Source organism: Scedosporium apiospermum, assembly GCF_000732125.1.
Source record: "Scedosporium apiospermum strain IHEM 14462 chromosome Unknown SEQ_SAPIO_0154, whole genome shotgun sequence".
Classification (NCBI taxonomy): domain Eukaryota; kingdom Fungi; phylum Ascomycota; class Sordariomycetes; order Microascales; family Microascaceae; genus Scedosporium; species Scedosporium apiospermum.
The window spans coordinates 1,354,711-1,377,577 of record NW_015971855.1 but is presented as its reverse complement, the minus strand read 5'-3'; the positions used below and the strand labels follow the sequence as shown (position 1 = coordinate 1,377,577).

General features: G+C 51.4%; 4 protein-coding genes and 1 pseudogene across 4 annotated transcripts; 2 read left to right on the top strand and 3 right to left on the bottom strand.

Moving 5' to 3' along the window:
* Window positions 1-4,468: 4,468 nt before the first annotated feature.
* On the top strand, window positions 4,469-5,113 carry SAPIO_CDS10136 (annotated as a pseudogene; the record flags this gene model as incomplete).
* Window positions 5,114-7,822: 2,709 nt separating this feature from the next.
* SAPIO_CDS10135 (uncharacterized protein) lies at window positions 7,823-9,676 on the bottom strand (the record flags this gene model as incomplete). Its single annotated transcript, XM_016783780.1, has 2 exons — window positions 7,823-8,771; window positions 8,859-9,676. The coding sequence occupies 2 exons, from the start codon at window positions 9,674-9,676 to the stop codon at window positions 7,823-7,825; spliced, it is 1,767 nt and encodes a 588-aa protein (XP_016639218.1).
* Window positions 9,677-12,538: 2,862 nt separating this feature from the next.
* On the bottom strand, window positions 12,539-13,581 carry SAPIO_CDS10134 (uncharacterized protein; the record flags this gene model as incomplete). The annotated part of the gene is made up of 5 exons (XM_016783779.1): window positions 12,539-12,912; window positions 12,983-13,072; window positions 13,214-13,263; window positions 13,321-13,371; window positions 13,439-13,581. The coding sequence occupies 5 exons, from the start codon at window positions 13,579-13,581 to the stop codon at window positions 12,539-12,541; spliced, it is 708 nt and encodes a 235-aa protein (XP_016639217.1).
* Window positions 13,582-16,648: 3,067 nt separating this feature from the next.
* SAPIO_CDS10133 (Pre-mRNA-splicing factor CWC25) lies at window positions 16,649-18,145 on the bottom strand (the record flags this gene model as incomplete). The annotated part of the gene is made up of 2 exons (XM_016783778.1): window positions 16,649-18,010; window positions 18,089-18,145. The coding sequence occupies 2 exons, from the start codon at window positions 18,143-18,145 to the stop codon at window positions 16,649-16,651; spliced, it is 1,419 nt and encodes a 472-aa protein (XP_016639216.1).
* Window positions 18,146-18,669: 524 nt separating this feature from the next.
* Window positions 18,670-20,267, top strand: SAPIO_CDS10132 (COP9 signalosome complex subunit 2; the record flags this gene model as incomplete). The annotated part of the gene is made up of 3 exons (XM_016783777.1): window positions 18,670-18,707; window positions 18,775-18,994; window positions 19,080-20,267. The coding sequence occupies 3 exons, from the start codon at window positions 18,670-18,672 to the stop codon at window positions 20,265-20,267; spliced, it is 1,446 nt and encodes a 481-aa protein (XP_016639215.1).
* Between the last annotated feature and the right edge of the window lie 2,600 nt (window positions 20,268-22,867).

Below are 22,867 nucleotides of genomic sequence, written 5' to 3'. Positions count from 1 at the left end.
TATCAAACCGTCCCCCCAATCTTTATATCAACGATGCTGGGCTCGTGTGTCAAGGGACAAAATGCGATTTCTATTCTTGGAAACTGACCTTTTCCCCGCCGTGCTGGGTCCAGTTCGAAGATGGACATTGGCTGCAGTGCTGCCGGGAGGGCCGTTGACACAAAGTTCCTGGAGAGAGACGGACGTCCTTTTCTTCGTCTGCACACCCCCTTTGGGATGAAGACCCGGGATCCAGGCCAGGGGCGGGGAAAAAGCATGCAGAAGCAAGCAAGGGACCTGGAGATGCTGATGCTCATTCGGGCCTTACAGATCTTTATGGGATGCGGGTTCATCTGACTTCATCTGGGGAATGAGTATGGACATCATTTACACTGTTGCTACGCGAAATCTTCAGCCGATGATGGATCGGACCTCAAAGGTGGTTTCCAGGGAGAGAGACAATGTCTTTGCCTCTACTCTACGAGCGTATCTTCGCGGAGGAGAGGGAATTCGAGCTCCAGAGAGCCATCAGTTCGAGACGAAGAGTTCTGCGTCATGTCCACCACAAGCAGATTCTCCACGAGTCATGGTTAATAGCTTTACAACCGGCAGGTTACCAATGAAGAAATTCAGCTGTAAAGCATGCTGGAAACTTGGAGAAAGTGTTATTAGGCAATGGCTCTTGGCAGTCAGTGCACATATGTCTGGCAACCATTACGGAAGATTTTAGCAGAAAAGAAAAATGTGCAAAGTATAAAACATGGAAATAAAAATGAATTTTTATAAAAAAATTAAATAAAAAGAAAACAAGTCGAAAGGAGAGAGCGAGGAGCGTATGTTGAGAAACTGATTCTCCATGTTCCCAACACATTTATTTTTTTCTATTTCCCATTCGATATTCACGAGCCGGGGCAAGGGCTCAGCAATGACGTCTCTCATGCGAACATGAATATCGAAGAAAACCCATAGATGGAGTTGGGGCTGGGCGGCATCTCGAATTGGAGAATGGCTCGGCAAGAACGCAACTTGTGCCGGCTATAATACCTCGGACCAGATTGTTGAAATCCGCCCCCAAAAAGGGGGGGAAATGCGCTCAGAGGGTCCACACCGCTTCGCGGAGGTTGGCTTCCTGGGCAACGGCTCGGTCGATTGATAAAAAAGGAACGGAGATCTACCTTCGTAGTGTATGTTGCTTTCAACTTAAATGACAGCATAAGTTCAATGAGATAGGAATTGTGCGAGAGCCCACCGAGCTGAGAACACCAATATATCCCAGCGAGAAGGGTGAACTCGCCGCTCCCGCAGCCGATCAGTTTTCCAGCTTTATTGGGTAGTTGTAAGCAGTCTAGACCCCAGGCCTTACAAGATGTGCCTGGGCATCAGTTCTCAACTCTCGGCCCTCGGTGAAGGTGCCGGAGGAGCTGAACGGCCTCTGATGATCGAAATGAAGTAACATGAGAAAATACCCTCGAGCGCCAGAATAGAAATTTGGCTGCTCATGGCTAGGGGACACAGATCGTACAAATCTTTCGTTCATGCAAGACCCGGGAACTCCCCTCAAAGCGACGTTGTTCGAGTCCATCGCTCTTCGATCTGTACAAACGGCACGATGAGGTGAGGCTGGGACCGAGCCGGCCTGTCCTGACCAGGATCTAGGGCCCACGATGACGCCTCCTCTCCATACGACCACCGGACACAACAGCTTTTACCGTCCCTTGCTTATTATCTGGTCTGACTCCTGTGGGAGGTGAGGTCATTCCTTGTCGACTTCATACTTTGCTGCTTACGATTGGCCGTCGAGAAAGCGGCCGACCGGCGAAATGGACAGAGAGACTTGCCACGGCCTTGAGCAAACCGGGGCGACCCACAGGTCCGTCGATGAGACAGCAATTAAGCTTAATTTACGAGTGGCAACAAAAATAGCACATGGAACATGCCGTAGGGAAGGCGGGCTAGCCATAACACTAACACTTTAGGCGGAGGCCGAGGGCTCTCCCTCACTCTCTCTCTCTCTCTCTCTTGCCCCGTACTCTCCGTCGATAGAAGAAAGCCTCGATGCTAATCAGCTTAGGTGCATTGGGGATGTACGACCACGGACGGGTGTCTTGAATCCATGGTGAAGATGGTGAGGATGGCGAGGCGATGGATTTACTGTCAAATTATGGTGGAGAAGTGGATATGATCATGATTATACCCTGGTTTTCACCAGGTTTGGAATCAGGAACGTGGTTTCGTCGATAGTCAAAACGGCCATGCTTGCCAGGCATTGCTGCGATGATAGAGAGACATCCTGAGACTTGCGAAGAAAAAGAGAGTGGGAGCCCCCCGGAGAATGGAATGACACTGTACAGGTCGTCACCATGGTTCGTGGTGCACCCGCCGTGGCGAGATGAGAAGCACCGAATGTGTCTGTGATCTTGGATGCCCGATGCCTACCGAGCCATCCTGGCGAACGTAGATGTTTCTCCCATGCACGTTACTCACCTCTATGGGCTGACGTTGGCTGACGATGGCCTCGATCGATTTCAGAGCATGAGAGGAAGACATATAAGGTGTTTCTATTTTTGGGAGATATTTCTACATATTTCCCCGTTCATCATGCTCATGCAGGCCATCTAGCCTGGAGTGTGCTCTTCTATTTTGTGAGCCGGTTTCGCTTTTCTATTTCCTTCTCTTGCAGTGTAATTACATCTAGTCCAAGGTGGGCTCGGAGCTTGCCTACCACTCTCACACTCTGGCTGTTCCAGAGAGAAGGGAAAGGGGGTCTCTCTACCGTTTCCCCTGGGGTCTCTTTTATTATCCTCTTTTATTATTATTCTTTTTCCTTCTCTCGGTCTCGTGTAAGTGGGTAGACTCGAGAAAAAAAGGGGACGACTTAAACGAGTACTTTGGAGAACGAGGTACTATAATCCCGTGGTTTAATATGTTTTCATTTATCCTGGCTTTTCATCCGCAAATTGGCACTAACAAAAAGAAGTAGAAAATAGCAACCGAGAAAAGGCTGATGAGGGAACAAGGGAAGGGGCAAAAAAACCGGCGCCATTCCGAGGCTGAGAGCTGCTCTTTTTAAATTGATGAAATGGTTTGCTGGGTCGGAAGACGATTCGATTCGGCGAGCAGGAAGTGGTGCAAGATGCTAACAACTCTCGTCTCAGGCTTGAGCTTGAGGTTGAGTTCCCTTTGCTCGTATCCCTTCTTCTCTCTTTGCTCTGTTCTGGATTTGGGCCAAACGTCTCAGAAGATAACTCTGAACGAACAACGTTGCAGCCTCCACAAAGTTGGCCTCTACCCCAGGAGGAACATGGGCCTGGGATCTGCGAGGTTATTTGTGGACGACGTAGACCGATGTTTCTCTGGTCTTCCCGAGAGATGATTTTCTTAATAGAGGTGCTGTATAGGTGGTTCGAAGATCCGTTCATGCCACTCACACTCACACTCATTCTCCACATACCCTTCGGGAGCTCTATTTCCCTATTCGCTCGCCTCTCCTCTTCATCCCGGACACATTTCCGGGTGCGAGTGCCCTGAACTGTATCTTTACGTACCTTGCTGTGCCCTCTGTTGCTTTCTTTACGGTGGAGAGTACCTCGCAGCTTGTTTGCTTCCTTCTATCTCGTTCGTAAGTGGCCCAGGAATCCGGGGCCGGAAGTACTGCTTAGCATTTGGCGAGTTTCCATGTGTGTGTGTGTCCAATGTTGTGCATTACCATTTCGGCGAGCAAGATCGCTCTCCTCCGTCTGCACGCCCCTCCAATATCACTTCGTCCCAGTGCATCCTTCCCAAAGCAGCCGATAGTGCGAATTGATTTTGTATTGATTTGAATTGACTTAGACGGATGGAATATAGTGATGATAATTTGATTGAAGAGGGCGCGGGACACCACAACGCAATATCGAAATGGGGGGTGGTGTGTGAAAGCGGCATGGGCGAGATGGGTTTTTGCGAGGTTGGGTGATCCCAAAAAAAGAAGTGCGGCCTGGTTAGCTTCTTTTTCTCTCTCACTCTCTCGTGATGAATGTTAATTGTTCAGTTACCAATTGGAGTCCGGGACCGAAACTGAAGAAAGCACGAGGGTGAAAGATATGGTATGGTATGGGGGGGGCAACAACCGAGATCTTGGGAATAAGCGGAGCCCCGGGGCGGGATAGATTGAGTATAGAGACAGCGAGAGACCGAGAGACCTAGCTATGGAGCCATGTATAGGGTCATGTAAAGAACGGGAGAGCTATATGGGTGAAGTGAAGGAGGACGAAAATAGCAACGGACGCCGGAAGACAAGAGAAACGGTTATAAATACTCGATCACCTCTCCCCGATGGAACGGACTCCTCCTGTTGGATCATCATCAACAGCATCTTTAGCATCATCTCTCACTTCTCCTAGCTTTCTCTTATATCTCACACGCTCTCTTAAACTCGCTAATACTCTTATCTCTCTCCCTCTCTTCTCTCCTAACAACTAACAACCAACCACAACAACACACATCCAAAATGAAGTCTCTCGCTTTCCTCGCTCCGGCCCTCGCCATGGCCACCCCCATCCTCAACCCCCAGGCCACTTCTGACAACCCCGATCCCAAGGATATCCAGATCGTCAGTGCCACCTGGTCCGGCAATGGCTGCCCCTCCAACTCGGTGTCCACATCCATCTCTCCTGACCGAACCGTCATCACCTTCGGTTTCGACTCCTTCCAGACCTACATCGGCCCCGGCATCGCGCCCCAGGAGAACAACAAGAACTGCGCTCTCCATCTCAACCTCAAGTACCCCGGAGGCTTCCAGTTCGCAGTCGTCGACTCCACCTACCACGGCTTCGCCCTTCTCGAGGAGGGTGTCACCGGTTCCTTCTTCTCCACCTACTTCTTCTCCCAGGACGCCGCCGCCACGACGTCGACCCGCACCACCATCACCGGAGGAGGCGTCTGGGCCGACGGTCAGGTCTACACCAAGGCCGACTCCGTCCCCACGGCGTCCCTCATCTTCTCGCCCTGCGGCGCTAGCGGAATCCTCAACATCAACAACAGGATTTCGCTCCGCTCGACCAACACCGATGCTTTCGGGTCCATCACCGACGATGATGCCACCATCGCCTTTACCCAGCAGCTCAACCTCAACTGGCGCAACTGCGATCAGTAAATTGTCGGGTTTTCAGAGAGGGGAACTTGATGTTTTTACAAAAGAACGCCTGGGAGAGTTTTTTTGGAGCGGCTTTTCTATTTTTCTATTTATCGTCTTACTGAGGTCTGTGTAAGCATTTTGCATGCGGGTCAAAGGGAAAGGGAAAAGGAACATGGAAAAAGATGGCGGAGAGGAGGGATTGTGGGGAGACAAGAGATTCCTACGGGGCTCGTCGACAACTTCAATCCCCTTTTCCTTCTTTTTTCTTTCCTTTCCACTATCTTCGACCTCGCCAACGCTTCTTGTTTTGGTTTTTCTCTCTTCTCTTTCTTTGGGGGCGCCGGGATGGGATAATCGGGGGAGGGGGGGAAGGGTTGGTGGACGCATCTTCCTTTCTCAAAGCTCGGAAATGCCAAGAACTGTTGGCAACGGGAAGTCATTCTGATCGCGAGCTTCGAAGACTACCGAATTGTGCAAGACCCTGTTGCTGCCGAGGGCTTTCCTCTATTAACATTCTTCTTCATGTCTATCCTTTTTGTCGTATATTTCTTTTCTTTTTACTATTTCTATTTCTTTTTACATATATGCATTTTATGAATTCAAAAAATATTGTAAAAAAAAAGATCGGGTTTTGCTCTCTTGCCGTTGACCTCTGTGATCTTGGTGAAATCTTCGAGATTGGAACTGGGAAAGATCTCCGGATAAAATGGCGGAAATACAAAAGAGGCGCAATATAACCCGGACTCTGCCCTGGACCGAAATGGAAATGTATCTGTCGATTCTTAAGGCCACAGTAATATAACCGCGATCGCTCAGACAAAGGATCCGGCCTGCCTACTGGTTGTGGTACGGAAGTAGCCCATGGATACTCGATACTCCATCAAGCTTCGGATGCTAGGAAGGGATGTGAACCACAAAAGAGTCGAAGGCTTTGTATATTTGCCGCCGATTTTAAGCGTCGATAATCTGGATGTTCTCCCGATAAACCCCTTTCTGGCTGGCCAGCCACGTCTTTATTCAGATTTCCGACTACGCCGTCATTCCGTCGTCTGGGAGGCGACAGATAGTTGCTCCCTTGAAAAATTCCCAGGACTTTTAAAGTTCCAAATTCATGCATAGAGAACTTGCGCTTTCCTTGGTGTTCTTTTATTGCCTTTCGATTATTTTCTTTCCTTTTTCCCCATTTCTACTATTTTGGTTTATCATTATTATTTTTACGTTATTATTATCTTTATTTTTCTGCGGTTCTGTGAAAGGGGAAGCAGTGCTAACCTCGGGCTGATCACACCGGGGCGCCCTTCCGGAGCTCGGCCACCTAGACCCGGATGCCTCCGCCGGGGGCACGTGGGACCTCCGAAAAATATTAAAATACTACATTGCAAGAACACTCCTTCAATGTACAGAACAAGTCGATAAATTTTAGCGAATATGCCAATAGGACCAACCCTCTCCATGCCCTATTTCCTATTTCCCATAATATTGACGAGCTGTGGTTAATCTACTGGCAATGTGAATCCCCTTTGTTGGTTGAATCCCGAATTCTAAGTCGAGGTCTCTGCGCTCGAGGACTCAATTCGTTCCCGCATGCTATCCTCGCTCTTCATGCTTGAGAAAAACCCTAGCGAGCGAGGTGAGATCAATGCGTAATCTTTGCCTATCCCTTGTAAGATCACGCTTCGCATTCTTCCGGTAGAAGTAGTCCCCCTCGCTAAGGCAGCTTTGGACTTGCGCAGCTCCCTGCCTGGAAAGCCTGGGGCACTTAGGTTTTTGCACTGGGCTAAGAGGTTATAGCACTTCTTCTGAAGTAATTGGCAGCTATATGACATCGTATATAAGGCAATCTGCCTCCTCCCTCCTCTCCACCCACTTTATCCCCAAAAGGACGAGGTGTATGACTACCGAAGCAGTCAAAGTAGTAGATCTCTACATCCGTTTCTATTTTTAGACGGTGGACCCCAATTTTACCGTGATGCTGGATCTGCGCGTGGTTACACCTCCTCTACGAGTATGCATGCCCAATACCACTTCACTTTATCAACCCAAAGTGTCCGGTGTGAGCTGGAAAAAGGGCTATACACACCTCCTCTCCTTGCCCTTCCGGGGACCCTTCAACTGAGGCAGCCCTCGGTCTCTGTCTTCGAAGAATTAGCTAAACTCCAACTTTCTCAACCAGCCTTAAAACACTGATCATCTCCCATGTGCTCGAGTCCCCACTCTCGCATTTCGCTTGTTCCTGAAAATATGGAGACTACGCCAACATTTCGGCCGGGAAAAGCCCGTCCCCACCATGTCACAGCTCGCCCTGCGTCACGGTACAGTGATTATAGGGTCGTGGAGATGTACCAAACGCTTTGATTTTTGTGATCGAGCGTGTTAGATAGATAGGCCATGATCCTAGCGGAGAAGTGAGCGGGAGGTGTATTGTTGCCCAAGTAGTGATATAGGCGTCGTGTTTATGCCGAGTCACCAAGAAGTCAAAAGGTACAATGGAATCCATATCATTCATACCAACTTAGAAAGTAAAATCCCTCCGCCTCATGTCTAACAACACGCAAAACATCACGCCAAAACCCCTCGAGGTCTATATATCATATACACGAAAAAGCTCTTACCCAGGATCTCGAAGGAAATAAAAAAACAAAAGAACACACAAAACATTTATCTACTCCACTCGCTCAGATCTTTCTTCACCCCTTTTCTTCTCGAACCCCTGAAGAACAACTATTATCACCGGAACCCACTAGGTCCATTATTATTCCAATATCCTCCCTGCTGGGCATACCCCTGCCCCTGTGGCGCTCCATACCCCTGCCCATACGTCGGCGCCGCGCTTCCACTCCTCTGAGGCGGCATCACATGAGCCGGGCTCTGAGCCCTAGGACCATCGAACCCGCCCTGATAGCCGCCGTCACCGCCGTAGGCACCCGACAAGGTGGCGCTCCGTTGAGGCATGCCGGCATGGTGCATCCCGTTGTCAAACCCGCCGTGGTGCATACCGTTGTCGTATTGAGAAGGCGCGGGACTGAACGCTCGCTGGGGAACTGGGCTGAATGACCTCTGCGGTGCGGGGCTGAACGCCCTTGCGGGGGCTGGGCTGTACGTCCTCTGGGGCCCAGGGCTGCCCACCCTCGGACTGTTCGACCTCTCCTGGAGAAGCGGCATGGCGTGCATACCACCCGTGGGAGACTGCAGAGGCGGCGAACGCGGCGAACGTGGCGAAGCGGGTCCACCCATGGTATTCCAATCATTACCACCAGGCTGCTGGTTACTGAACACAAGGGGCGGAGGAATGCTTCCAGAACGGGGAGAATCCAGAGGCCTCTCATTAACCACATACTCGGGCCTCTTCTCCTGAACGACACCATTGTCGTGCACTTCGGCGACCGTCCAGTCGTTGTTGCCGTTGGAGAAACCGTCTGGGTTGACGCCGCGGGACTTGAAGCCCTGGAGCTCCAGACGGTCCTGTTCGGCTTGCAGAGCAGCTGCCTTGGCTTCGCGGGCGCCGCGACGGCGCTGGCGGATGCAGTACCAGAGGCCGAAGGCTAGGATGACGGCCCCGAGGCCGGCACCGCTTGCGTAAATGGCGGTTTTGGCGGTGCTGGGGAGTTTTGCCCATTTTTCGGCCATGGTTTCCTTGTGGACCGGGAAGAGGGCTTCCTTTACGGTAGAGTTGCCGCTAAAAGGATCCGTTAGTATTTGATCATTTATTCGTCTTGACTCTTTGCCTGTGAAAAGAGACCTAGAAAAAATAAAAAATACTTACGTGACAACATGGATGCTCTCCATAGAACCTGATCTATCACTGTAGATATACTCCTTCGAGTCTGGCGTGAAATCTGTCACCTTCACGCTCTTAACCCACATCGTATACGGACCCGAGCCAAAATCCGTGTCACCACCAGCCCACTCCCGCACACCCTGCGGCATATCCGGGTCACCACCGGCCCAAATTCCCAAACTGAGCCTCATGGGCGTCTGCGGATAGTTCCTCGTATTGTTTGCGTCCTTGGGCAAAAGCGTACGCACGAGGTTCCCATCAATGTACCAGTCGAGGCTGTCCCTAGTCCAGACAGTCGTGTAGTTGTGATAGTCGTCGTGCACGTTGAAGGGCACCTCATGGTATCCACCATTGGTGAAATCCTGCTCGCCCTTGCCGAAGTAGTTCGTCGCCGCGTACGTGTTATTCGTGCCGAAGAACTCCCAGTCCACCTCGTCGAGGTCGTCGCTAAGCCACATCATCGAGCTGATGATGCCCGTTCCGGGCGCCACCTTGAGCATCATCTCCGTGCGGCCGAAGAAGAAGTAGAACTTGGTGCGGAGCGTGGGTGATTCGCCCTTTTTGCTGATGGTGAAGGCAGCGCCCTGATTCTGGTCGTACGTTACTTTGCCCGCCATGGTTTCCCAGGTTCCAGCGGGTGGCGTCGTGTTGAAGTTGAAAAAGTATTCTGTTCCGAAGGCCGGGTCGGCGGGGCAGTCCTTTTGTCTCGGGTCACAGTCGGTGTGAACCTGGGCTGTCACGGAAGTGATGGCACTCAGGGCCACGAGGGCCGAGAGCCATGTCTTGCGGATCGAGGGCATCATGTTGTCAGGGTGAGATTGGAGATTAAGATGTGATAAGTTCGTTGTGTAAGTAGCGAGGGGATACGGGGTATCGTTTTTGCGTAAGATAGTAATGAGAGGAATCTCCTTCGTTATCGTCAAGGACTCTGACCTGGCAGAGGGGGATATTCAAGAAAGTGGTATGATGAAGAAAAACCGCGCAAGCGCGAAAAAAAAGAAGTGAAACGAAGTATTGGTTTCTGGAATCAGAGATGGTTCTTCTTTGATTGCCAGGTAGATTGAGGATTGGGACAGAAGCGTCGATCGTAGACTCGAAGGCCTCACGTCTCTAACGATGTTAAAAAGGAGTGACTTTGTTGTTGGTCGCTGATAAGCAGTTGTGAAAATGAGTGACTGTTTCCGGGCCTTCTTCTATACAATCATAGTGAGAAGACGAGGAAGAGTAGCAAACAAGCACGAAGGGAATGGACGTCGTCCGGCTTCTGCGAACCCGTTCTTCGGAGATAGGATTATCTACAAAGAAAGGGACGGGGGGTTGCAAAAGACGAGGAACGAGCGAGGAAAACCTAATTCCTTGAAGGTCTGAGTTGGGAAAGGGAAAGGACGGGCGGAAGGGGAAATTTTGTTGGGTCACATTTCATCACCAATGATCATGCAAGAGGGGGCGAGGGGGTCAGGAACCAGGCAAGAACGGCTCTTGAAAGTCACTCTACCCTCTTTTGGGTGCCTCTCCAGGTCTTGTCATGCTCGCATTGGCTCGGACTCATTTCGAAAGGGGCTGCGCACCGCAATGCTCGCCCCAAGACGGCTGTCAGCCCAGCAGAGAAACCTGCGCGGACTTCGTACAGGTGATCGAAGCACGTACCCTGCAGCGAACCCCCTTGCCAAGGTGGACGTGTGGTTTCATCAGGTCGCTGGGGACCACTTAACGTCGTTGCCGAGTTTCACTCTTCCGGGTTTAGCTCAACGCCACAACGGTTGGCGCAGCCAATGGGACGAATGGGGAAAGACGCAGGTACCGTCTAGCGATCATAGATCACCAGCTAATTTACCAAGATTGGCTGATCTTGGTAATCACCGCGCAGGCGTGCCGAAAAGCTATAGCCCTAACAAGAGTTCATGCATATCCCTATGAGAACTTGTTAGTCTGCTATCGGGATCGACACAGAACGAACCTCTTTTCTTTTTCTCGCTTCGTTGTCTCTGGTACGAAGTACTTCATTGTATGCCGACTGAGTGGGCGCGGAATCCAGGGGTTTTGAAGGCTGGAAATCCACTTCCTTCCCGAAATCTTCCAGAGGATATTATGGATTCAGACATCTCGAAGGATTTCGTACGAAGTAAGATGAGTTCTGGGCTTGACATTATCTTCTGAACATCAATGCTCCTCCGCCGCTCCATGATTTAAGCTTACCCGACCTACCCCACTGATCTCTTGCTTGCTGAAGTTTAAACGGGAGGACGCGTAGCCGTGTCGTTAGCCTTCCCCTCCCTCGTCTCGTCGGCGACACCCATTTCGAGACAAGAGCTCTCGGTGTCACGAATTCCAGATGAAAGTCAGACAAAGGCGCGGCGAGTCCCTGCTCCCGTTCTTCATCGATTTTCTTTCTTTCTTTCTTCATCGCCATTGGTGTCGCCGATGCCAGTACAGTTTCGTTCATGTCTTTCGCCATTGTCGCAGTATTGTAAACCGGGGAGCATTGTCGGAAATTCCACCTTCACAAGGTGGACTTGGGGCCTTGTGCAATGATGACGACGCTCCCTCTCTTAGCGAGACAATGACCGATCATCATCCCAGGCGGTACGTCTTAAATCCGAAAGATGGGCCAGCTGCATTCCCATTAGTGTAAACTTTACCATCAATCTCGAGTTGCCCAAGTATCCCCAGCAGCAGAAACCGCTCCCAGTGCCAGCCCAGCCAAGCCCAAGACTCACGCCACAAAACCCCAAAGGGCCAGTCTACCTTCACATCGGCCCAACCCCGACCGCTAAAGCTCACTAAAAGATGTCCCTGAAAAGCGTCACGTAAAGTATCCAAAAGGGAAGAAGCATCGAAACATGTTTAATTCGGCTCCGTGTATAATGCACCACGCCTCCATGCTATCCTCCTCCACTATCAACCCTGCTCCCTCTCCAATATTAAAGAGAGGGAGCGAAGCTGGAGGAAACCTCAAAATTCTTCTTTTTCCTCCACTCCAGTCCTATTCTTTTTTTGGGGGGCTCCGTAATATTAAAAAGTCAATAACTAGGGGGTAGTCGTCCCGTACGAATAATAAAAAGGGCTCCAATCTCGAAATGTCGAAACCTTAGAAGGTGGTAGGGAAAGAAAGAATGCAGACGATATGTACATCAAGTGAACAGAAGACAGATTAGAAAAGGCCAAGGAACGAAACAGCATTCCCTCAGACTCCCAAGGGCTCACTTCATCGAGACGGTAAAGAGGGTAGACCGTATCTTTTCCAGTCGTCCGAAGTCATAGACGCCTGTGAGGGCAATGGCATTGTAAAGGGCAGGAACGTTACAGGGCATGATTGCGTCAGGTACATGTATAGTATGAACAAGCGGTCGCGAGGGAAAGCGGGTCGACGACGCGAGCAAAGACGGAAAGAAAAGAGATGAGGAAAAAGGAGGGAACAGAACGAGGAAAAGGGACGGGCATGAACCAGAAAAGTCGTAAGCAACGCCTTCCTAAATTCCAACTTGTAGCATATGGCTGGCTTGACGGGGAATATCCCGCCTTCAAAAGTCTATCGACTTCACACCTCGATGAGGGCTTCGTCTCCGATAAGAAAATGGATTGGAGTAATGCCGGGAGCGTCATCCGCCTGGTCTGCGGGTAAATGAGGCCGGCTTCGCACTCTCCACGAGAGAGGGGAAAGTAAATCACATTAGGACACATTTAGAATCCTCGCGCTCCTTCCTCACAGTAAGGGCGACTCGCGCGGCTTCGGTGAAGGCTTCGTTTACTCCTCGATTGCGCATGGCGGAACACTCGAGGTATCGGAGGGCGTTGATGCGGCGGGCGACCTCGAGGCCTTGTTCGTAGTTGATCATGGGCTTCTTCTCGCCTTGGGCGGCGTCGGCGCTGGCGCCTTGTTCTTCCTCGTCGGATTCGCGGAGATCGCATTTGAGCGCAACAAGAACAAGCTTAGTGTTGGGGCAGTGCTCGGCAATCTCGCCTACCCACTTGCTTTCTACGTTTTCGAGGGAATCTTTGCTGTCGACGCTGTAACAGAGCATGATAAGATCGGTGTCATCTAGCCAGGGCGAAGAGTTAGATCAAGTCTCGGCGCGACAGACAGAAGATTGGGATCTAAGGGCGCATACCATACGACAGACTTCGGAGCCGGTCAAACTCCTCTTGACCGGCAGTATCCCAGAGAGAAAGCTCGATGTGTACGTTGTCGACGAAAATGTCTAGACGGAGTGTCAGCCTCGGGTATCCATAGAAACAATTCGGGGGAAACAACGCTTCAGCAAGGTAGAGAACCTAAGCTAGTGGGATAGGCCCTATTGGGCTCCCGGCGCAAAGCATGTTGGGACAACAATATCACATACCGTGGACGTAATTCTCGAAGACTGTGGGCTCGTAGACCGTGGGGAAGTAGCTGCGATTGGACGTGAGTTGGGAGCCGGCCGCCAGATTGAGCACATCGTCAACTCACCCTCTCGTAAAGACGTTCAAAAGTGAAGTCTTTCCGCAAGCACCATCGCCACTGCATGGGAAAGGATATCAGCTACCGACGTCAAAGGCAATAAAAAGGAAGAAGACAAAAATCACACGGGTAGCGGAGGAGCGCAGAAGCATGTGAAGGATCGCTTGATCTGTGGGGTCGGGATCCGCGCTTGGCAGCGGACAGGGGAAGAACCCACAGGAGTACCAGCTTTCGCTGGACCGTCTTGCTTCCGCCACAGAGCGAAGGCATTATTATATCCGGAAGTCTGACAAACGACGGTGGAGATGAAGAGAGGTTGAAAAGTAGCGATAGCAGGCCGTCAAGTTTGCGTGGCTGGGTATCGGGGATCAAATTCCAAGGGAGGGAAAGAAATTAAAATCGGGACGTCGAACGGAGGATAGTCGTTGGACGAGGGCTTTCTGCGCAACGTGCCCTTGGACTAGTTGGGCGGCGACGAATGTGAATCGATTGCAAGGTATGATTGGGAATCGAATGCGAGAAGCGCGAGAGGCTTGGTGGACGGAGCAGACTTGGGTTCGTTCGGGGATCGTGACGGGTGTCGGAGATAGGGGAGGAACTGAGTGAGACCTCTCGTTATTTGGTGTCGAGATTTCGGAGCGACGGGAAACTCTCCAACGAAGGATGCCCACGGCGCGGAAGCAGGGAAGAGAAAAGGGTATCACTTTGGATCAAAGAGAAACAAGACCGAATGGAAAACTCCGACAAAAGTAAACAGTGACAAAGAAGGGCTGTGAATGGCTTCGTGTTCAAGAAGATGGGACCCGAGGGGGAAGAGAAGACACAGAACGAAATCGGATTGAAAGGAATGGATGGCTTGGAGTTGAGGGTCCTGAGTTGTTAGCCTGTCAGTTGTCAGTTGAAGCGTTTTGAAGCGAGGCAAGTCGAAGTATTGCAAGGTTCGAGGGTAAAGGAAATGAGCGGAAATGAAGTCACTGCCCCGCAAGACTGCAGCGGGAAGGTACAGGCGAGGATGGGATGGGGGAATGGCGGGTACGAGGCAAGTACGATGGATGGAGCACTAATAATCCCTAATTCTGGTCAAATGAGGAGAGCGCAGCCCCCAACGCAAGAAGGCAAGGGCGACGTTGACCGTTGATTAGAGGGTTTCCCCAGGCGCAATTTGGCGTCTCCTGGGTAGTGTACTTCATACTTGATCGTCAGCAAGAATCCCGCCCATACAATTGTACGAAGTACTTGACAGCAAGTAGTATTTCGTAATAGTGCTTTGCGCTTTTAAGTTGCTTGGGAAAGTGCAGTGTAATACATCCCAAGCCTCGACTAATTCGGTTTACAAGCATCCGAACTAACAGGTCGCTGCCAAATCTCTGTAATAATTCCGCCTTGAAGGATTAGCCACCTACTTCGTACTTCGCACACTACGAAGTACTCCGTCGGTCGTCGTCTCCAACCTAGCGTAATACAAGACCACAAATGGATCAATCGTTGGCTCGATGGCGTCGCCTTGTTGGCAGTGACACATGCTCCAAACTAATTTACGAAGGAGGGTAGCCTGGTCTTTAATATCAACCCTTGAGGTTCCTCAGCACGGACTGCGTACCTGCGTGGGCTCTCGGACAGCATGTATGAAATACTACGTCGTACTCCGCCAGCACTGCAGCAATGAATGTCAGCAAAATGTTATGTTCGACGTGAAGCTGTTGGGTCTTCATTCTAAGAGAGACATCAATCTACGTCGTATGAGGTTGTCAGTCTGAAGCATATGGGAAAATGCGACAAATTCTCCGCTATCGAATAGATGGATTCATGCACCACCGCTTGCAAGTACTTCGTACTACGAAGGGTATCAAACTGTGCCTCCAGCACCCATATCAATTATTGTTTCCTAAGTATGACTGCTGGTATCCACAACGGCTCCAAAGCCAGGCATTGATATACCCTGCTAGATACAAGACCAATTAACATCAATTGATACTTCATCAAGCGTGACGCTCTGGCATCACTGATTCGAGGGCAGATCTTAACTCTTCACCTCAGCAGGACGAGAAATACTATATTCCGATCCTTGGACACTCATCGATAAAATTGATTCTCCACCAAGGCCTCAAACTAACCAGTCTTAGACTGGACTCCGAAAAGGAATGGCAGCGCCATGGAAAAGCGTGGCCAAATATCGCAAGGCGCAGGCTCCTTTAACTTGCATATGGCCTTGTTCAGAATTGAATAAGCAGCCGCCACTTGACGAGGAAGAAAACAGTTTATGAGCGCAGGACCATAATGCGACTTCCACCGTCCACCCCAGTGACGGTTAAACCCCATGTCTGATGCTCAGTCTGGGCTTTACTTCGTAGTATGAGCTGATGACCCATAAGATCTTGGAATAAGGCCTGGGCATCTCTCATCCCACGCCTTCCCCATCCACATATTTAGTAATTAGGTGACATCTGTCGATACCTCAGCCTCCAATAGCCAAGTAAGAGAGATGGACTTGATGAATTGGCGGAGGAGCACCGAAGTGTCAGGCTCTCGCGTCCGGACCAACCTAATGAATGAATGCATAGTAATGTTAAAAGGAACGGCTGCGCTTCCCGGTCTGCAACTTCCACAAGGTTCATCACGGCGCTGAAGCTATAGAAGCACTCACCTTGGCCGTGTCGGCGGGAGTGAGCCGCGCCCGGATTCGGAAATCAAAGTGAAACCCGCCCTGCCGACAGTAGATAATATGGCATGAATACGCAATCGCCATGCACCGTCCTCGTGATTGCAACTCCTTTCATCTAAATACGAGCATCCTCAAACTCGAATGTGGGCAGGTCGCGACCATCCGTAAGAACAAATTCAAAGAGACGAAGGGGGCATATCATGTTAGACTTCGTTCAGCTCGGTTCTACTTGCAGTGACATCGGCCTCCTGGTAAGACCGGGTCAATCCAACCACTCCTTTCTTTGTGCATCACCTCATGTCGCCTGCACTTGTGTGACCGTCCCCAAGAAATCTGCATCTGATGGACTAGGCGAGCAGCGCGAGGTCAGCCGACCAATCCAGACTGGGTGAACATTCCTTTTGGCGAGTAAGTTTCTGGTTGTTTCAAGATTTCGCCCTACTTCGTGCATCTTCTGCTATTACGAGTCGATCCTTGCACAGCCTCCATGGTGTCCGGCTCCTCAAGCGGGATGTGGTCACAAAGGTTGATGGAAATAGCTACCAGGGAGAAATAACATGAAATGAGAATAGAAAGGGCGAAAGCAAAGAGTCGAGCCCCAATGTATGATTGTCATTATTTGTGATATAAGTCGTAAAAATAGAAACAGACCATACTCCAGCCTCCAAAAGCCCTCTAGTCCTCATCAGCTTGAAGCCCCCGCCGGCCACGACCCATACTCTCGGCAAGGCCCAAACTATTAGCCTGTTGCCGAATGCCATTGATGAATCGCTTGTCCCCTCCATACTTGGCTGCCGCCTCCCGAGCCTTGTCATCCTCATCCCTCGCCCGGCGCTCCTGATCCTCGACGGCCGCAAGACGTCGTTCGCGGTCAAGGTCAAGCTCCGAAGCGGCTTGCTGCATCTCGGCAAGCTTCTTTGCGCGGTCTTGATCGGATGGGCGTGGGTCTTCCCGGGGACCAGGTCTCCTGTCGTAATCTCTGCCTCCGCGGGGATGGCGGGGTCCATCCCGGTCGTTGCGCCTCCAGTCGCCATTCCTTCGGTCGCCGTTCTCTCTTCCGTTGCGGCGACCGTCTGCGGAATCGTCACGCCTCCTCCGGTCATCGCCTCTCCTATCATCACCCCTTTCTTTCTCTGGCCGACGTCTGTCCAGAGACTCATCACGTCTCCGGGAACTCCTTCGATCATCATCTGGGCGGGTAGGCGAGACCTGCCTGTCGCGGTGACTCCGGTGAGATTTGCCATCCCTCTCCCGGTAGCTCCTATCATCCTTGGATCTCAGGGTTGGTGACCTCGACCGGGAAGCCGAAGGGGATTTGTGCCTCCTCCTTTCCCTCTCATCATCGGGGGAGCGGCGCCTCCTCCTCTCGGGGGAATCGCGTCTTCTCTTGCTCCTCCGGCTGTCTTCATCATCACCCTCCGTCCTCCGCCGGCGTGGCGGGCTTCTCGACCTAGACTCTGAGCGAGACCGTTTCCGTCTCCGATCTCTCTCATCATCAGAGTAGTCACGCCGATGCCTTTCGCTCCTATGTCTATCATGCCGATCCTCCCTCCTCGACTTCCTCTTGTCCTTCTCCTTCTCTTTCTCTGTTATCCCCATCGACGCAAGCAACTGCCTCCTCTTAATCGGATCATTCATCATAGCCTCATAAGCCGCCTGCTCCTGCTTCTTGATCTGCATCAACGGATCCGCGCTAATCTTCGCGGCCATATCCTTGGCCGAATTCGCGCTCTGCATCACCATGAAACTCTCCTGTCCCGCGTTCTTCTCGAGCTTCTGATGATCCGTCCCCTTGATGAGGTTGTCGATGCGGCGCTTGCCGAGGAGGTACGCCTCGCGCTCTTCGGTGGTGCCCATCTGCCCGTCCGTGGGGCCCTGGTACATCCAGTCGACGCGATCGACTCGTTTCTGGCCGCCGGCGGCTTCGAGCTGCCGCTGCACCTCCTCCTTTGCGCGCTCTTCTTTGAGTTCATTGATGCGTTGTTGGGTCCGCTTGCGTTCTTCGAGGGCTTTTTGCTCTTCTTCGTAGACTCGTTTCTGTAAAGAGATGGTTAGCATTCAAGTCTTGCGAAATAGGCAGCAAGAGGGGAGTGTGTCCATGGATACGATACATACCTGATTGCGAAGCAAGCCGGGATGAAACGACTTCTTTAAATTGAGATCTCCACCCATGTTTGCGGTTTCTGGGTCTCGTTACTAAAGGGTACGATGCGCTCGACCGCGAGATAAGTTGATCTGGGGGTAAAGTCTCCAAGAGGTTGGAGGGGATGTTCTCTGTTGATGGAGTTGGAATGTGAGAACATCTGGTTGCGACAGGCTGCAGAGGTTGGTGTAACAATATTTTGCCACAGAAATATCGGCTTATGTAATACTCAATATCAATTTTATTGGTCGGAGAGCTGCCCTCTCTTATCGATAAGTTGCCCGCACGCTAGCACTAGTTCAGAAGGCACCACCAACTACCCCCACTGCCCACCATTGTTGCCAGGCACTTTGGAGGGGCGCCAAACGTCCATCCATCACCCCGAGCTGCAGCAGGCAACTCCCACAACACGACCCCGACCAACGCTCCGCTCTCCAGAGCTCTCTCTTGACTCGCGACACATCATCACCCACACAATCTCGGCTCTTGAGAAGCCGAAACTCTGCTGCTTCTTGTATCTAGTCATCCTACTTTCTTCTATTCGCGAGCTACCATGTCTGATGACGATTTCATGCAAGAGTCCGATGAGGAGTTCGTCCATTCTCTCACCCGCCAGCTTTCCGCTCCCCCATGCTCGTTCTTAACTGACACGCCTTAGCTACGACTTCGAGTACGAGGATGATGAGGATGAAGATTCCGGCGATGTCGACATCGAGAACAAGTACTACAACGCCAAGCAGATCAAGCAGAGCGATCCCGACGATGCCATTTCCGAATTCCTAGCCATTCCGGGTCTAGAGGAAACGAAGGGTGAATGGGGATTCAAAGGGCTCAAACAGGCGATCAAGTTGGAGTTTTTACATGCGAAATACGACAAGGTATGCTGGGGTTTGTGGAGTTCCTTTCATGGGCTAAGGGGTGCTAGCGGCTCGATGATCTCTTGCTGACGAACATTTTGGATAGGTTGTCGAGCATTATGCGGAGCTTTTAACCTACGTCAAGTCGGCAGTTACGAGGAACTATTCGGAGAAGTCCATAAACAACATGCTTGACTTCATCGAGAAGGGCTCGCAAGACGACGAGTCTGCCAAGTGCGTCGAACAGGTGTACTCGCTCACACTCGAAAGCTTCCAGAACTCCAACAACGAACGTTTATGGCTCAAGACAAACATCAAGCTTGCGAAGCTGCTTCTTGACCGGAAAGACTACGCCGCCGTTGCCAAAAAGGTCAAGGAACTGCACAAAGCATGCCAGCGCGAGGACGGATCCGACGACCCCAGCAAGGGCACGTACTCGCTCGAAATCTACGCGTTGGAGATTCAGATGCACGCGGCTACCAAGAACAACAAGCAACTCAAGCGGCTTTACGAGAGAGCGCTTAAGGTGCGCTCGGCCGTGCCGCATCCCAAGATCATGGGTATCATCCGGGAGTGCGGAGGAAAGATGCACATGAGCGAGGAGAACTGGGACGAGGCGCAAAAGGACTTTTTCGAATCTTTCCGCAATTATGACGAGGCTGGTTCGCTGCAGAGGATCCAAGTCCTCAAATATCTACTCCTAACGACCATGCTGATGAAGTCCAACATCAATCCTTTCGACTCTCAGGAGACCAAGCCGTACAAGTCTGATCCTCGCGTTGCGGCGATGACCAAGCTCGTTGAGGCTTACCAGCAAGACGACATCCACCGCTACCAAGCCGTCCTCCGCGAGAGCCAGGACCTCCTCTCCGACCCCTTTATCGCCGAGAACATCGACGAGGTCACGCGTAACATGCGGACAAAGGGTCTCATGAAGATTATCACCCCCTTCGACCGCGTCACTCTACAATGGCTCGCCAACCGCCTCAAGATTTCCGAGGAAGACGTCGAGGATATCCTCGGATTCCTCATCGCGGACGGCAAGCTCGACGCCAGGATCGACCAGCAGCAGCGCACGGTCAAGTTCCTGTCACGTCCGGACGCTTCGCGGCTCAAGTCTCTGCAGGAGATGGCTAATGCCGTGACTCAGCTGTCGAACGCGGTTCACAAGGATAATAGCAGTAGCCAACGCTACGATTTGAGGGAGAACAAGAATTCTACACCGAACACGAAGAGGAGTTACCGATCCGACCGGGAAAGCGTCGTCCCTTCGCAGCCAAAGTTCCTGGGATGAGGGACAGAACTCTCTCCAGTGCTTCGACCTTGCGTCGGCATTGGTGTGATGCCGGTGCGCCGATACAGTGTAGCGGGGATTCCATGAGAGACCTATTCGGCCACGATCGTCTATCATGACACAGAAGCGGGAGCAGAAGATTCGGGGGCTTCTGCAATGCCCTGTGTACAAGTAGTCTCGAGACTATCCTCGAACGAAGGATCAGAAAGCTCGCCAACCCTCCAGATGGGCGGTCAGGGTTGGTCTGGGAACCAAAAATAAAACCGTGTCCTCGTGCGAGAGGGGACGAATGACTTATGATAGTTCACAGGAAATGAATATGAAAGTTTTATCTTCTGACCTGATTTGTGCCACGTCGCGATGTTTACGTCCCTGGATACATTTCACCTAACCTCGTGTCCACCGTCGCTGAAGCCGCCGTAAGTTGATAGCGTCAAGCAGTATTCCCGTCAGGACCGCCGCTCTTCGATGCCTGCATGATGTTGTCATAGATAAGCCAAACCCCGGACGAGGGACTTTTCTAAGGAAGATGCAAGGCAGCCCAGACCAACTTCACCTTCTCCACAAGATGACGCGGATTCGCATTGATCATGTCTTGCCTCGGATCCTCGGGCTTTCTTGTCTATCACATGCCTACCTACGACTTTGAAAGAGAATTACCCAGAAATGAATACCTGCGTCTTATCTTACGGCGGGATGCTGATTTCAGGTGGCCATCGGCGGCGGGAGGTGGATAGGAGAAAGCAAACGGGAGAGCGAGTTCCCGGCCGTCTGCTGGCAATCCTTTGATCGATTCGCAGTTCGGCGTGTTCATCCCTTTTTGGCCCCAAACGCGGCACCTTGCATCTCGATATCTGAGCGTTTAGCAGGATCGAGGGAATACACGATGCCTGAAGTCGAGGTGCTGGATCGGATATCGAGCGATTTGTGTCTCCGTCATAGTTTTGTGCTTCGGCGACATTTCACGCTCATCATTTTCTCGTATAAAGACGCAGATAGACGCAGGCTGCCTTTCAAAGAGGTATACCGAGTCGAGAAGGATATTGATGGCGCAAACAGGAGCTAAACGAGGAAAGGCAAAGAGAGGGGGGATAAACAAAGCAAAAAAAAGCTCGCTCGCGACGCGCTCTCAGGATCGAACTCCTGATTGCTTGCCACGAGCTACGAAAATTGCAATTTTCTAACCTTCTGAGCGCTCCGATGACCCCTTGGCCACTGGTCGCAGCCGCTACTGCTTGAGCTACTCGGTTGGACATTCTTCCCATGCCCTCGTATATGAAGCTATTACACTCGAGTGTTCGTGAATGACGTGGAAGGAGGAAAGCGTTCCTTCCACAAGATATTTCTCGTGGCCTTTATCGATTGCGCAGGCTCAGTCTTGTCCCGTCTTGTCCGGCGGCGGTTTGTTCTATGTGAGGACTGACAGGTCACATCGATGCTTTGCAGGAAAGCTTTTGACGTACATGAGTGCGTGTGTCTCAACAAATAGGGAGTCTTTCAATGTTTCCTAATGTCATTCCACGTTGTTCTATGGGATCCGTTTTGCATCGCCTTTTGCTTTTCTTCCCCGCACCCTACGAGCTATGAGTGGTGGACTCTGCGTGTGTCCAGGGTCTTGAGATTTCTGTTCTTTTCCACGTCCTTTGAATCTAGCTATTCAGTCTCAATCTGTAGACGAAGGAGGTCTGCTCCAAGTGAGCTGAAAGGCCGAATGAAGGCAGCGGACAATCCAAATGGTTGTGTCGCATATTATGCCTCTTCTGACCTAGCCGGACCGATACGAACAATGGTGAGCGGTGTTACACGACACAGCAGCGCCCAGCTCGATCCAGAAACACAAATCGAAAGAAAAGAAGGAGGCTGCTTCGAGCTCTCCACTCACACACACATCCACACACACCTTTTGGCTTGGTGGCTTGCCTCTTCCCCGCTCTCCCCGTCCCCTCTTTCCCCGACTTTTTTCTTGTTGTTTAATTTGGGGGCATGATGATGGATGGGAGGGTAGAATGTCTTTCTTGCATTCCGTCTTCTTCCTCTGCTACCCTGCAGTTTGCTCGTCGCAGAGAATGGAGAGGAGAGAAAAGGTATTCATCCGTGGATGAAACGATCCGGCGGCGGGGAGCAGGAGGATGCATGACGCCGTCAAACTCTCGCCCAGACAAGGAAAGCCGAAGCGATGGGGAAAGAAGGGTAAAAAGACGAACCCGACTGTTTCTCATTCGAGAGATGGAGCCCTTGGAAGTGACCAAGAAAGCGTTGGCAACCTCAAATATTACTTCCAGCTACCACCAATGTCGTAGGTTTCAATCTACCACCCTTCATTGACCAATATCAATTGATGTACAGAGATCCCGCGTCGCAAGTGGGGGCCAGCGCGGGGAAGCACGAAGGGGGCCGGCATGAAGGGGACGGGAGAGGAGGGAAATTGAAGGAAAAGCAACGAGGTCTTGGATTGTCTCTCTTCCTGTTGGTCGGCTTCCAAGGATGTGTTCCACAAGCCCTCCTTCTGGGGGATCTATGGCAGGAGCGCATCGCCGACGAGAAAAAAGCACCAACAAGGGGAAAGCAACAGGGGCAGAAATGGCCCTGTAAAGTCCTGG